This window comes from Hyaena hyaena, unplaced genomic scaffold (assembly GCF_003009895.1).
Source record: "Hyaena hyaena isolate Hyena2069 unplaced genomic scaffold, ASM300989v1 scaffold_1187, whole genome shotgun sequence".
NCBI lineage: Eukaryota > Metazoa > Chordata > Mammalia > Carnivora > Hyaenidae > Hyaena > Hyaena hyaena.
In genome coordinates, this window is record NW_024081819.1 from 163,371 (window position 1) to 178,985 (window position 15,615).

Here is a 15,615-nt window from a genome sequence, read left to right on the forward strand (position 1 = left end):
GAAAACAATGGGCAAGAAAGCAAACAAAAACAAAAAAGAAAATTTCCCAGAGTAGGTAGCCATAATCTTCCTGCTTTAAAGGGCCTATTGGGGAGCACCTGGGTGCCTCAGTGGGTTAAGCATCAGATTTCAGCTCCAGTCTCACCATTTGGTTCGAGCCCCCAATTGGGCTCCACACAGATAGCATGGAGTCTGCTAGGGATTCTCTTACCCTCTTTCTCTGCCACCCCCCCCCCCCAAGCTTTCTCTCAAAAAAATAAACTTAAAAAAGTAAAGAGGGCCTATTTAGTGCCCAGACAACTAAAAGAAAAAAAAGCCATGTACCAAGGTACATTATAATGGGATTTCAGGAAACAGGACATTATAAAAAGAGAGGGAGAGGGTAAAAGCAAGTCCTAGAAGAAATGCCCAGGTCATCAAAATAGGACTTCTCAACTTCTCAATACTGGAAACTAGAAATCAGTGGAATAACAATTTCAAAATTCTTGCGGAAAAAACGATTTCAACTTGGAATTCTATTCCTTAACAAATCAGCAGTGAAGACAAAAGCCTTTTCTTTTTTTAAAGAGACAACGGTCTCCCTAAATGTCCTTTCCATGTACTTTGCTTAGGAAGCTATTGTAAAAGCATTAGGAAAGCAAGAAGTAAAACATGAAGATGCTGGATACAGGAAATCACAAAATAAGAGAGAAGTGAGGGACTGCCAAGACGACAGAAAAGGGAAAACAATTCCTATAATGATAACTATTTAAGCAGGCCTATTAGTTTGGAGTTCAAAGCCTAGAAGCATTAAAAGGAAGGTCTTTTCTTGCCCCTTTCCCCTGTCTGCTCAGCAATGTGCAAAAGGCACAAGAACATAATGACTGTAACTGGAAGCACAGAGAAACATAATACAATCAGGTAGAAAAGTGGGGGTAGGGGGAATTAAAAAACAGTAATTGTCCAAAATAAGAAATCAATAGATAATATGGTAATAACTTCTTCTAAAAATTTTAACATACACAACAACCTTGAACAAAGCACTTCTACTTTTCAGGAATCCAGTATAAAAAAATACTCAGAGATAATGTAAAGATATATCCACCGGTTGCAATATAAGTCTTTGGTGTGCTGTCTTTTAAAAATGTTAAAAAATTGGAAAAATCAAAGTCTACTTATGTTTGATTTAAAATATTTAATACATATATTTTAAAAATGATTCCTGCTTTATAAACCAACATTTTGATTAACCAACTCACTACATGTGCTTCACACATAAGACGGTTTCTACTACTGTGAATTAAACAAGTATTTGCCCAGATTGTCTTTCATATCTCCTGAGATTATCATCTTTAAGTCATGTTCTAAGGGGACCAAACACAAGTTAATAGAAAAATAGAGGAATGCAATTATATAATGACCAGAAACTGGGCTACTTATTGCCTTATGATCCTGTAAACAAAACAAACCCAGTAAGCACAGCTCATATAGTATTTATCTTAAGAAATAGGGAAAAAAAGCTTTCCCTTTTAAAAGATTGAGTTTTTAATGAACACTGATTTACTTAAATTAAAAAAAAAAGCTATATTAAAGAAAAATCTGTGTGTGTGAAATATCACATTGAGAAAAAAGAAACTATGGGATCACAGCTACAATTTTTCACAGAGAAAAATGGTCTCTAAGAATACCCACCAACTGAGCTAATATGAAACTGCAGAAGCATACAGTTTAATGAATCAAAAAGACAACATATGTAACATATTTTACCTTCTCCGAGGAGACCTGCTTCTTCTCCTGGGTGACCTACTGCGTCTGAGTGGGGAACGGGACCGCCTCCTAATGGGAGATCTACTTGTTCTTCTTCGGGTTGGAGACCACCTATTGATCGGGCTGGCATCTTTTGATCTTTCACGTCTACTGAGGAGATCATCTCGAGGTCGTGTTCTTAAGGGGACCAAATCCAAGTTACAAAAAAATCAAATTAATTTGTTTTGCACATAAAGAACATCTTAAGAATGGGTGCACTAAACATGAAGTAAATAAAGATTAATAGGTTTTGGTAACAAAAACTTAAATTCAGAAAATCACAGTGACATTTTGGTGTTATGGTAGGCACACAGTAAAAACGGTCTACTTCCTGTGGTCTCACAATTTACAGAATTATAATGGTTATTCACGTTATTAGTCACTGATTCTAATTCCAGATAAACTCAAATATAACTTGCCTAAGTGAGTAACAGTATTCCATTTCCTTAGTTTGAAGACAGTTTCTAAATTTTGACATTTTTCCAATATAGAGTTTTTAAAATATACTACATATAATAGCATCTCACAATCAATGTTAACTTTCAAACAGAGGATATAAATAAGGGTATAGAAAAAGTGATAGTCCATCTACTCATGGAAATACATATTGGTTTAACTTTCCTCGGAAAGCATTTGACAGTTACTTTCTAAAATGTAAATGTATATTACCTTAGACTTTGCAATTCCATTTCTATGAATCTATTTTACAAAGAACCTTTACACATAAACAACAAACATTGTTGTATACAATCGAGAAAAACCAAAACCAACCAAATTTTCATCTGTTGCAGTAAGGGGAGGTGACTCTTGAACCATGGGTTTGAACTCCACAGGTCCACTTATGCATAGATTTTTTTACAGTACAGTACTATCAATGTATTTCCTCACCCTTATGATTTTATCTTTAACTTAAAGAATACAGTATACAATACATAGAACATACAAAATATATGTCAATTGACTTAAGTTATTGGTAAGGCTTCCAGTTAGCAGTAAGCTATTAGTAATAAGTTTGTCAGAGTCAAAAGTTATACACGCAGTTCTAACTGTGTGTGGGACTGACACCCCTAACCCCTGTGTTGATCCAGGGTCAACTGTATTATGGCAGATCTATACCGTGAAATATGGTACTGTTATATAAAGACTTAAAAGAGATCTTTATTATCACAATAATGTGTCATTAAAAAAAAAATCACCGCTCACATGAATGGAGGACTCCATTTTTGTAAGAAAGAACATTCACAGAATTCTATGTACATAAAAAAAAAGGGGGCTAGAAGGACATTCTTGTGACTGGTACTGGAGGAGGGATGGAAAGGGAGAATTTACAGGCTCTGCCTTATCTAAATTTGTCTTGAATTAGTATCTTTTCTGTAACTAAAAGAAAATTTTGTTTCAAATATTCAACTCTAGTCCTTAATAAACTGCTCAGAATTTATTTTTCAATGGAAAAAATGGAAAGAGACAAGGATCATTTGGAAACGCTTTAGAAGACATAATCAGCAACACTAACAACAGTCTCAATTTAGAAAGCTAAAGGAAGAAGCTGGCCTTTAATTACAATGTCACTTAGAAAAATCAAGAGTATTTCCTAAGATACAGCACTTTGAAAACAACATTCTTAAAATTGTTCAGAGAACCATTTAAACTTCAAGGTCAGCTTGTATTTATACTTACACAAAGTAAATGGCTAGGAATTAGGATCTTTACATTGTATAAGCCAACATTCTTTTAAGCTAAACTTGACTGATAACTTAACCTGATTATTAAAGATACTAAAAAAGTTTCTGCAGTAGTTTAGATTAGTCTAAACAACCCCCACCCACTCTGCCAAAATCTTTCATGTGCCTACATTACCTGCTAGGTCTCTGATCCTAGGTAAATTAAATAAGCTCACAATCTATATTCTCATTTATAAATGGAGTATGAGAGTTACTCCTCTTTATGAGAAGAGATAATCATGAGGATTTATGAGAAAAAATCTGATGGGCCAAAAGTATTATACAAATATGAATTATTTTCATTATTACTGACAAGAAAAAAAATCATTTCTTACACTATTCTTCCTTAAACTAAAAGGCACTATTATTTAAGAAAGAAAAAAATGTCCACTTTCAATTTAACTTTATTTGGGGGGCCAAAAAATTTGTTAATTCCAATCTATCCTGTCAGAATTTGAAATCACGTCAACTCAAGAGAATGGATACATCACAATGCTTAAACAGATACCTCCTTTTTTAAAGTTAAAATGTGAAGCCGATACTGTCCAATGAAGTAATAATCCTTACTCTAGAAATTCCCTTCACTTCCTGTGAGTACACACAGATTTATCAGCCAAATTACTTGGGTTTAAAGGAGTGGTTCTGTAAATTAGATACTAAATTAAGAACTTAAAAAAAATTGATTGCTAATATTTCAATATTTTTAATATATAATTCAATACTTCAGTATTTTAAAATCCCACAGTCAAGATATTTGCTAACCAAAGTACAAATATTAATGTAATTAGTGGACAGGATCTATATAAAACTATAGTAACCATATTAACACTACCTCATTTTTTATTGTTCACAAGCTCTAGTTTCTCCTTTTTAAAATCTGATGCATTGGTAAAAGGCATTAACATTTTGAAAACAAGTTACCTTGGAGAAGAAAGTCGTCTCCTTTCTGGTTCTCTTCGTTTTCTTTCCAAGGATCGGCTCTTGGCTCTTCTACCAGGAGACAGAGTTCGGGAAGGAGATTTGCTCTGTTTAGACCTCCTATCATTTACTAGTGGAGATCTACTTCTCCTTGATTTATCACGTGGTTTTGGAGACAAACTTCTTCTTTTAGGACTTCGACCAGGTCTTCTACTCGGTGACCGGTTCTCTTTCCCAGAAGAAGCATCTTTAGAGGGAGATTTAATTGGCTTCTTTTCTTTTTCTGTTTCAGACCGTTTTGATTTTCTCTCTTTGGATCGTGATCTTCTGTCTTTGGATTTACCTCTTAAATCAACTGGGGATCTGGATTTTTTGCCTCGATCACGACTTCTACTTTCATTTATAATTGGGGATTTTTTCCTATCTTTTGACCTACTTTTATCTTCAGTCTTAATCTTGTCATCAGTAGGGGATCTGGCCTTCCCAATTTTCTCTTGAGATCGCCTTCTAAGGGTTGGGGATTTTGATTTCCTTGCTTGATCTTGAGACTTACTTCTTTTGGATGGACTTTTGGACTTTTTCCTCTCCTTTGATTTACTCCTAGTTGTCTTCTCTTTAACTATTTCAACACCTCCCTTACTTTTCTTTTTATCAGACCTATGTCTAGTCCGTTCTTTGGATCTGCTTTTACTTCGTTTTTTTGTACTATTTTTATTGTCCATAAGCTCGAGTTTCCCCTTTGTACTTGACGATCTGGTACTAGACCTATTTCCATTTCTTGCCTTTTCATGAATCTCCCCCTCTTCTTCAGAGCCAGACTCATAACCTTGTAATATGAGCCCCATCCCAGACTGGACCTTTCCTTCCATTAACTCATTATCAAGTTCAGCTTTAATCAAGGCTCTCTGTTTTTCCAAGTCTTCCAACAGAGCTAAATCATCAAGTTTAGTTCTTTTTGCTGGAGACATACCTTCTTTGTCAGAGGCATCAATGACCTCTTTTCTTTTGTGTTTCTTATGTTTATGCTTATGTTTATGTTTCTTATCCTTATCTTCTTCTGAGGAATGTTTATGTTTCTTATGTTTACTTCTGTGTTTATGCTTCTTTTTTTTGTGACGACTGTGCTTATTTTGAGATTGGTCTTCTGATACTTCCCCATTTTCTTCATTTACACTCTTCTCAGAATTATCAGCATCTTCCATCCTATAAATGTATCAAACACATTTCAAAATTCTATCAATTATCAAGATTTGGTCACAACAAAATAATGATAATACATCTCAGTTTAATACATGAAGTTAGTCAATGAAATATTTTCAGAACAGCTTCAGACATTTCAAAATAAATGGCAAAACTGACTCCAATAGTGGTTTAGCTTTATTTCTAATGGCTGAACTCAAATACATAAAAGAAATACACAATGAGGGAGGATAAACGATTACACTGAATAGAAAAAGAAAATCCAAAACAGGTACAGTAAAATGTTAATATTGCTTTAAACAGTCACTTGGTAACTTGTTTTTAAACGAGAATTCTCCACACAGACTTAACACCAAAGGCACCCCTCCCATTTTCTTTTTCCATAAAACACTGACATACATTGGGAGACTAGTCTCTTTCTTTAAATTGAGAACTATACTTTCAGTCTGTGGTAGTGAATGAGCAACCATGTGGTATTAGACTGAAACACATCAAAGGGTCTTCTGCAGGTGAACAACAGTCCAATATCAGCAACAGCCTATGTATGGTTCAACCAATATTTGTTCACTGGGCTATTTATTCTCCTTACATTTCAAATGAAAGATTAGTTTCCCAAAATATGCTCATATTGATAGGTACCATGGAAAAAACAAATAATTACATCAAGGGGGTAGATTTGTATTTAAACGCTTGGGCTATGCTTAATTTATGACACTAAATTATTTTGCTAAATCCTTGCTGTTGTTAATCCCAGGTTAAACACAATAGCATTATTTACCTTTCCCCTTTAAAAAGTCACTCCACACTAAAACATCACGCCCCAGAATATCAGACAAACACCAAAAGACTAAGCCATCTGGATTTAGATCATATTATTTTTGTAGGAAGATACAAATTATTTTGTACAAATCCTTCAAATTATGTACTGCTGTACTTTTAGCAAAATTATCATGCCAAAGAACTAAGGAATTCAATTTCTTTTTAATATTTTAAAATCACTACACGTAGGGGTGCCTGGGTGGCTCAGTCGGCTAAGCATCCGACTTCAGCTCATATCATGATCTCACAGTTCGTGGGTTCGAGCCTTGCGTTGGGCTCTGCGCTAACAGCTAGCTCAGAGCCTGGAACCGGTCTTCGGATTCTGTATTTCCCTCTCTGATCCTCCCCTGCTCACACTGTCTCTCTCCCTCTCTCGAAAATAAATAAAACATTAAAAAATTTAAAATAAAATAAAATCACTACACTTAATGTAGGCATTAAGAAAGGTAGCAGGAAAACAAAGATGTACAAGACCAGTATCTTCCTTTCTCAAGGAAATTACAGTCCAGTGGAAAAGTCACATGAAACACTGAAAGAAGGCAAAAATAAAGACAAAAGATAAAGACAATAAATAAGGGCATTATGGGAATGCTGAAGGATCACCTAAAACCACTTTGAAAATGGTCAAGGAGATCACAGGAAAACCCAAGCTATGTGTTAAGCAAGGACTCTGAAAGGAGAGAAGGAATGTTTATTGAGAAGTTACATGAATTATAAAAGCTGAGTAACATAATTCTAATTAATGAGTAAAAAATTAACAAGAAGGGAAAAGAGTATTTTAGATAGAAAAAAAGGTGACAAAAGGCACAGTTATAAATAGCAAACCAAATGCAGATTAGTGTTGCCAGGGTATCAAAACTTGTGAAGAAACTGGTCTAGTGGCTAAGATCTCAAGAGACCAATTGCAGGAGATGAAGAGATACTACACAAGATTTCAGGAATGAGTGGCTAAGACACAGTTCGAGGCTAACTGGGGTCAGAGGCCCAGGAACTGCAAGATGAGTTGCCGGATAGGTGGTAAGGACACTGCCATTACAGAGGAGGCGGGAGGCAAGTTTGGTCCTCCAGCCAGGTCTCAGTCTTCAGTGAACTTGAAAAGGCTAGAGGAAGGAGGGAATACACCAGCAGTATGCTTGGAAAGTTACTAGTTGACAACAATGAGGGGATGTGGAGAACAGGAAGAACATGTAACTACCACATGGCAAGAACTTTACATTTTTGTCAGGTTGCCAATCTCCATTTTGGTACTGTGGAATGTGAGAAAGAAGAAAGTGCTGAAGAGAGCTGCAGAGAAAGCTGGATCTTCTAGTTGAGAGGTTTTAGTTTGGATTGACTTCTCTCTAATGGGGTATGAGCAAACAATAAATACAGCAGTGTTCTCTGGATCATCAAATTTTCTCAGAGAGTTGGAAAAAGAAAGTATACCATCTTTACATTAAAAAACAACAATATGGGGCGCCTGGGTGGCTTAGTCGGTTAAGCGTCCGACTTTCCGACTTTCGCTTAGGTCATGATCTCGCGGTTCGTGGGTTCAAGCCCCGCGTCGGGCTCTGTGCTGACTGCCAGCTCAGAGCCTGGAGCCTGTTTCAGTCTGTGACTCCCTCTCTCTCTGACCCTCCCCTGCTCACGCTGTCTCTCTCTCCTAGAAATAAATAAAACATTTAAAAAACAACAACAACAACAACAGTATGGTTCTATTATGGGTAGGGGTAAATCACAAACTTAAGTAGAATATACAAAGAATTTCAACTTTGTTACTGGTACAGACTATAGCCTCATATAAGTAACCACATCCCTTCCCCTGAAATCTCCTATCGCACAACCTAGAAAGTAGGGGTATAGGCCTTTTTTTCCTGAAACTTGACTTACAGGAGGCAAATTTGGAGAAAAACTGAATTAGACTAATTCAAGATATGGAGACAGGTATGGAGAACCTGTTTAATGGTTGCAAATGATTTTCAGGTCTATAAAATTTCAGTGCCCAAAGTACAAAATTCTAGTCAAGAAGCCAAAACTTAAAACTATCTATGGATCCCCTAATGTGTCTTTGGGAGCCAGAGCCCGACACTCTGGGTTCAAATCCTGGTCTGAATGCTTACTAGTTGTGCAGCATTAGGCAAACTTTAAGTTCTCTCTGGCCTGTAGGCACCTCATCTACAAAATGGAGAAAATATTCAAAGCAAGCTGTGAGGACTGCACGGGTTAACAGATGTTATCAAGGCTCATCACAGTGCCTAGAACAAACCTAGTAAAGAGATTATTATTCTTTAGAGACTGGATAAATCTATGTAATCACGATAACACTGGGGAGCTGCCAAGGCTGATACTAAGAATGTTGAGTTTGTATAAAAAAGGCCACCACACAAAGCACTGAAGAAATACTGTCTCGGTCTCCACGACAGAGGAAATTTTAAGTTTCATGGAAATTTAATGGTCTTGCCTTCAGTCACATATATATCAAGCTAGTGAGAAGGCTGGTATTACATTCCAAATCAGTCAAGAGCTTTTCCAATTGATCGAAGATGGTTTTAAAATGTCAGACCATATCCCTACTCTGTGTGAAACTTTATTACCACTTCCTATCTTATTCAGAGTAAAAACCAAAATTGTTTATAATGCGCCATACTCATACTGTCTGCCCAACCTCCCCCAAACTTTGATCCCACTTTCCTCCCACACTCACTGTGCTTCACCCACACTGCTCTCCTTGAATAGGAACACCCCTACCTCAGGGCCTTGGTACTTCTACTTGCTGTTTCTCCAATTGGAATGCTTTCCTCAGATGCATACATTGCTGGGGTTTTTGCCTACCTCAGGTCTTTGCTCAAATTCCTTTCTCAGTCAAGTTTTCCTCACCAACTCATTTTAATCACAATCCTCGCTCTACCACATACATAGTCTCTTCCTCTTATTTTTTTCTCTAAAGTAACTGCCACCAAATTTTTGTCTCTGCCTACCATAACACAAGTCTTATGAGAGCAGAATTTTAATCTGTTTAGTTCACCACACTATCCCTAGGGCCTAGTAAACCATCTAACCTACAGTAAGCAGGTATTCAGTAAGTAATTTGTTGTGTCAATGAAATGGTTTATATAGAATAACACAATTGTATTCATAGACTACAACTGGGTTTATAGTGGCTAAACTACACTCTTACCTCTTAACAGGATCCAGTTTGGTTTTGCTCAGTTAGATCTCCAGTGCCTCACAGAGTGCACACACCTATCTGGTGAATGCAATAACTTAAAGTGATTTAAATTTAATCATTTCCCTCCCCAGGAAAAACTCTTTGAACACTTTTCTAATGCTTTCTACAAGTTTACAAGTCTCTAAGGAGTTTCAAGTCAAAATTCTCAAGAGTTTACCCACAAAGGAAGTAATTTCCTTCAAAAGAAAACCTAGCTCCTAGAGCTTCTGAGAATCAGAAGCTACATTATGATGCCCAATGTCTCTTAATGAGTTACTCTCATGAGTGATCCTTGTTTCTAATGTAACGTAATGACTGTTACCTCAAGAAATAATGACTACTTTACTGATCAAAATGCTATAAGCACCTTAGGAACTATTAATTTACCTTAATAATTCTAGAGTTCTCCCTTACAGTAGGGTTAGCAGACCTTTACGCTCTCCTCAGTTGCTCTCTCAATGCAAATTCCATAGAAAATACCAACTGAAGTCTGATTAGGTAAATCAGGAAAACCTGAACTCAAGGAGTCAAAGGCATATTACATATAACAAGCTTGTGCTAAGACAACTAATTTAGATTCATCATCAACTTCTAAAACTTTAGAGAAAAGTACCTTGATAAGAAATCTGACAGTCTTTTTGCATAGTTTATATTTATAATAAATACAGGTATAGAGCTCCCACGTTAATTTACATTTTGCAGTTTAACACTACACATTTAGCAGGTGTATGTTTAAACCAACATGATCTATAATTATTTCTCATGCTCATTCAGAATTAACATCCTTCAAATCACATTTAGAAACAAAGCTGAATTTGAGGTGAAGACTATTGTTTAACAGTATTCATTTATTTTGTTAAATACAATGTACAAGTTTAATCCTTCAAACAAGGGTCTCTAGGCATTTGGCACAAAGAAAACAGCAATGAAACAACTTTAAAATAAAGTTTAAAATAAAGACTAATTACAAACCACTAGTGTTATTTCAATTTCTTTCAAATTTTTTAACAAGAATGCTCTTAATGATATCTTATTTGGGAGGCATTCAATTAATGCTTTGGAAACAGAATGGAGAGTAAAGTGAATGCCATTACTTCTTTACAAAAAAAGTAATTTAAGCCTGCTTCTCTGATAAGTTAAACTACTTTAACACAGTATTAATGTAGACGTAAAAAGTAAGAATGGATTCAAAAGACCAAGTAGTCTTAAAATGAACTCCTCCACCTCTCCCTTTCCAAATCGAGTGTGGAAAATTAAGCTTCAAAGAATTAGAACTGTCACATCAAAAAATGGACCTTTTGGGGGCAACAGAAGTAAATAAAAAATGATTTCAAACCCTGAAGGATATTTTTAAAAGGAACCACAAAGTATAGCAGGGGACCAGACAGTACAATGGTCAGGAGCACGGTTCTAGAATCAGACTTCCTGGGTCTATCACTTAGTGTGACCCTGGCTAAGTGAACTTAATTTCTCGGTGTTTTAGTTTCATTATCTGTGAAATATAGGAAAACAGTATCTACTTCCAAAGGGCTATTACGATAAATTATTTGTTCAGTGCTTTGAACAGTACCTGGTGCTTGGTAAGTGCAAATAAGTGAATGCAGATAAAAATTTAAATGTTTAAAACCATCAAAGAGGCTGAGCTAAAGAGATGGACAAATGTAAAAGTCATTAAAAAGCCTTCAGAGAACTTAAAAACTTTTTTATATTTCTTCACAAATGTTCCACTCTGAATGGAGTCCATACAATTGTAAACTACTCAGTATCCTCTAAAGAACCATGTAGACATTATATCTCAGCATTCACTATGAACAGCATACACAGTGCTTGCTTTCATACCAAATTTATTTTGTCAAACATTTAAAAATACGTGGGACACTTTCAGAGCACACACTCCATTTATACCAAGAGTTCTGTGTGGAGGGGATGTAGAATTAAGGATTATTTCAGTGGCAGTCATATTGCAGGGCCCTAAATAAATGTTAATTATTAAGATGAGTATCCGAATATACATAAAAAATATGGCTCAAGCCCTCGTCAAAATGAATCTGAATATGGTCCCTGAAATCAAATAAATGGGTAGAATATTAAAGAACTTTAAAGAGACTGCTAGAAAAAACAGCTATATAACATTTGTAATATAAGGGCATAAATACTGCAAATGTGCCACTGTGAACTCAGTGAGAAACAGAGGGAAAGTCTAGTTAAAACTTAGAACCCGCTTGCTCTAAGTCAAAATTGAGAAAATAATAAAGCAGCTTTCAAAAGCCCTTAATGAAAAACTCAGTATAATTCTAAGTAAAGCAAATGACTGAGGAGTCCAGAACTGGATGCACAGCAATGACGTGTTGGGCTGGCTGGTAGTAAAAAAATGTCTCCTCTCAGTCTCTAGTTGCTGGGAGACTGTATCTACCTCTTTTCTAGGATGGATTTAAAAAAAAAAAAAAGAAAGAAAAAAAAGATCAGACAATGCTGATGCACCAAACGGTCGCTATATAAGTACTGTTTTAAAAATCCATTTTCTTTTAGGTTCTTGTTTGAGTTTTCCTAACATGAACAGGGAACAGAATAACCGCTTTTAAGCAACGATCAGACTTTGCAGCACATACAAGTTACATTTTCACCCGGCCGCATCGATTCTTACATTACCTTAATTACAGACATAAAGCGCTTGGGTTTGGAAGGGGCTACTATTTCTTCCAAAGAAGCCCTAAAACGTCAGGCCAAAAACGTCAGGCCTCAAAACCAAGGACTTGATCTTACTTTGCCTCAAGTTTGCAAGTTGGCAAATAAGCTGCCACTAGGCAGAAGGAAAAAACACATATACATATATTATGTGTGTATATCGAGTGATGCTGGATTAAGAACACAGGGCTGAGGAGACCCTGCTATTATATAGATCTGGGATAGTCAAACAAGGTGGTGCTAGCATCCCCTCTTCCCTGCTTTCAAGTCCTACAACTGGCACCAGCAGCAGGACGACGGCAGGTTACTGCATGCAGAGGACAAGTCTTACGGCTTGCCTCTCTCCTGCCACTGCTTCGCGGGTGCCAACACCAATGCCACTCAATGCTGCAGCCAGGGAGCTCCGCTGGAGTCCCCGCGGGAGGAATACGAAGGCGCGACCGCACAGTCGCCCTCGCGCACGGGACCTGTAGAGGCCGCTCGCGCGTACGCCTCCCAGGGTAACGACGCGCGGCAGGCCGCGGCCGCCTCCGACCCAACAGCCGCGGCCTCCGGGAAAGCGAAGCTCGAAGGCCGCCCGCCCGCCCCCCACGTCTCCCGCCCAACAACGTATCGCGCGGGGAAAGGCAAAGTTTGGCTTTCGCCGTTAGGCCTGAACTTTCCCGCCAGCCCGTGCAGGTCTGCGCCGCTTCCCACTCAGCAGTGTCCTGGGCTCCGGCCTTCCGCACCGCTCACAAGAGACTACTCACTCGGGCTGTTCCCGCAGCGACAGAGTCTCCGCGGCGGCCATCTTGAACTTCCTGACTCCTCGGCGGCGGTGGCGGCGGCTTCCCGGACCGTGGAAGCTAGTGGAAGTGGAGGAAGAGGGAGCAGAGCCGTCGCGCATGTGCTAACCGCGTAGAGAACCGTGGAGCTCTGAGTCCGCTCTAAGAATCCGGATATAAAAGTGCATCCGGGGACAGGGCGCACGAGCGCCATGACGCAACTTCCGGAACGGGGGTTGGGCGTGTGGAAGTATAGGCAGCACCTGCTAGGGGTTTAGTGACCAGTGGCTGGGGTTTGCATGGTAGTTAGTGTTAGCACCGAGCGTTTGGGTCTGGAAACTTGCTAGAGAAGGGGCCAGAGTGGGTGGAATATCGGTATTTTGTGTGCGCTTCCCAGAACTGGTTTCACGGTGGGGCCCACAAATTGAGTTAATTCTCAAGCGAGGGCAAACAATATGATTTGCCTGCGGGGCTGCGTTGAAGATACAATAAATACCTTTTTACTTTAGATAACCCAATCTGAAGTGGCATTAAGGGAAAGTTCGTAGAAAGACATTTTGAGAATAGTGGGAAGTTAGGGCTGTGTTTAGAACGTAAATGTCTTTTAATATGGAATTACTAATTGTTAGATTTATTTGAAACGTTTGAATTCCTTTCAGCTTTTGCGAAGTTCAGGAATAACGATTCAAGAGTCGTTAGGTTTGCTGGTTCGGTAATATTTTTGGTCCAAGTCACTTAACGTGATTTTGTTTTTCTGTAATAATGAATTCTACAGTAATGGGATTAAATGAGATGTTTTATGAGAAAATATGTACTGGCTCTTGGAGAGCTTTTAATACCACGTAGGTTTTTACATTTTCTCTCAAAAATATCTTTATGCTCTGATACCTGAAACCTGAAACGGTGATGACCGTTTTCATTTTTACTGAGTTTGGTTTAACCATAGAAATTTGAGCGCTTACTATCTGGCTTGATAATATATCTTGGTTTTCGGAGGGGAAGGTTTACAAACATTCGTACAAAATGAGCCCTTCGTTGGTTGACTCCTAAACGTGTTTAAAATGTTCAGTGTTTTACCTTCGTGGACTCTATTAATATGGAACATTAATTCTTGGATAATTACTGATTTTTGTGGATTCCCTTTCCTCCCAAACTCCACTGTAGTATTTTTTCATATGGTCCTTAATTTTACTGTGTTCTTTGTGAAGGATTTTTTCCTCGTTCTTAATAATGACATTCAGGTTGATAACTTGGAAGGCTTTCAGAGGAAAAGGTTTCAGAAATATGTTAAGGACGGTTTGTATCTTAAACCATGTATCTATATATGGGATTTCAGAATTCTTTTTAAAACTAGTATGAATAGAGCCTTATATTATGGTTTATTCTCTGCCCCATTCCTCTTGAAGGCTAGGCCATGGGTCATTGTATCCAGATTGGCTCAAATGTTATTAAAATAACAAAAACAAGTTTAAAATAACTTTTAAATTAAAATGAATGAACATAAGTGTATGTATGTGTAAACCTATTAAATTTCTTTTTGGAAAGAAGTGCAAACCTGTAAGAGATCTCTTCTTGGATATAAAGTAGGATATACTTTAAGGCAGAAGAAGCCTAGCACACTGGCACTAGAAGGTAAGGTAACTTGCTTATGATGACTCAGTTCCTAAGTGCCAAGCCAGGGTATGAAATGAAATCTAAGTGGCAAGTTTGTGTTCTTTCCTTCTTACTCTGCTGCTTCCCACAGAAGTGTCATTTTAGTATCTATTTATGGAGTAGCCACCGACACAGCTCTTTGATATTCAAATATGTTTGGAGTTAGAAGTATTGGTGAAAAAAATTTAAGGAGGCGGTCCCTTTAAAAAAGAAAAAAAATAAAGGTAACGGAAAGAGCTCTGGATTACCATCCAGACACATCTTATTTTCTCTGGAACCTGAGGCAGTAGTCTCTTCCTTGTTGCTGAGTAGAAGAGAGTTCACAAGCCAGTTCCAGTTTCCTCAACCATATTACCTCCCTGGTCCCCTCTGTTCTACGATTCTAAAAAATTTCTTAATTTAAGTATAGTTGACATGCAATGTTACATTAGTTTCTAGCGTAAAATGTAGTAATTTGGCAGTTTAATATACATTACCTGTGCTAGCCATACTTTAGGAGTTGTGGGTAATAGAACAGACGCTAAATTGTTCAGGTTGGAAGCCACATTATGACTGGCTCAAGTTTACACTTGGACAAACCCTTCACGGTTTTGTTTTGGTTTGGTTTTTAAAGCATAGTAAAAAGAAGAAGAGGGGAAAAAGCTTCAGAAAATGATACTGGCAAATTTCCATTAAGATTTTCTCACCAATTCGCTTGCACGGTTACTATCAGTTCGGATCGCACTAGGAGCGATTTGTCAAGGACTCCCCCAAAGCTGTGTTGCAGTTTTGGACAAATTGAGTTTAGGGAAGGGAGAGTTAAAATTAAAGCAAACATCACTTATTACTTTAATAATTCAGTAAACCTTTAGTAAGAGAAACTTAAAGCCAATTTTCACTCTTG

General features: G+C 37.6%; 1 protein-coding gene across 10 annotated transcripts in view; it reads right to left on the reverse strand.

Annotated features, from left to right (window-relative positions):
* The window catches only part of PRPF4B (pre-mRNA processing factor 4B), a 36,666-nt gene extending 23,409 nt beyond the window's left edge, over positions 1-13,257 (reverse strand). For all 10 annotated transcript variants that reach the window (XR_005526591.1, XR_005526589.1, XR_005526590.1 and 7 more), the window contains exons 1-3: positions 13,065-13,257; positions 4,428-5,627; positions 1,747-1,923 (exon numbers count right to left, since the gene is read on the reverse strand). Coding sequence is in view for 1 of the 10 variants with exons in the window: in XM_039222738.1 (XP_039078669.1) it covers positions 1,747-1,923; positions 4,428-5,627; positions 13,065-13,201 (1,514 nt within the window). In the remaining 9 variants the exon portion in view is untranslated. The remainder of the gene's footprint in view (positions 1-1,746; positions 1,924-4,427; positions 5,628-13,064) is intronic.
* Between the last annotated feature and the right edge of the window lie 2,358 nt (positions 13,258-15,615).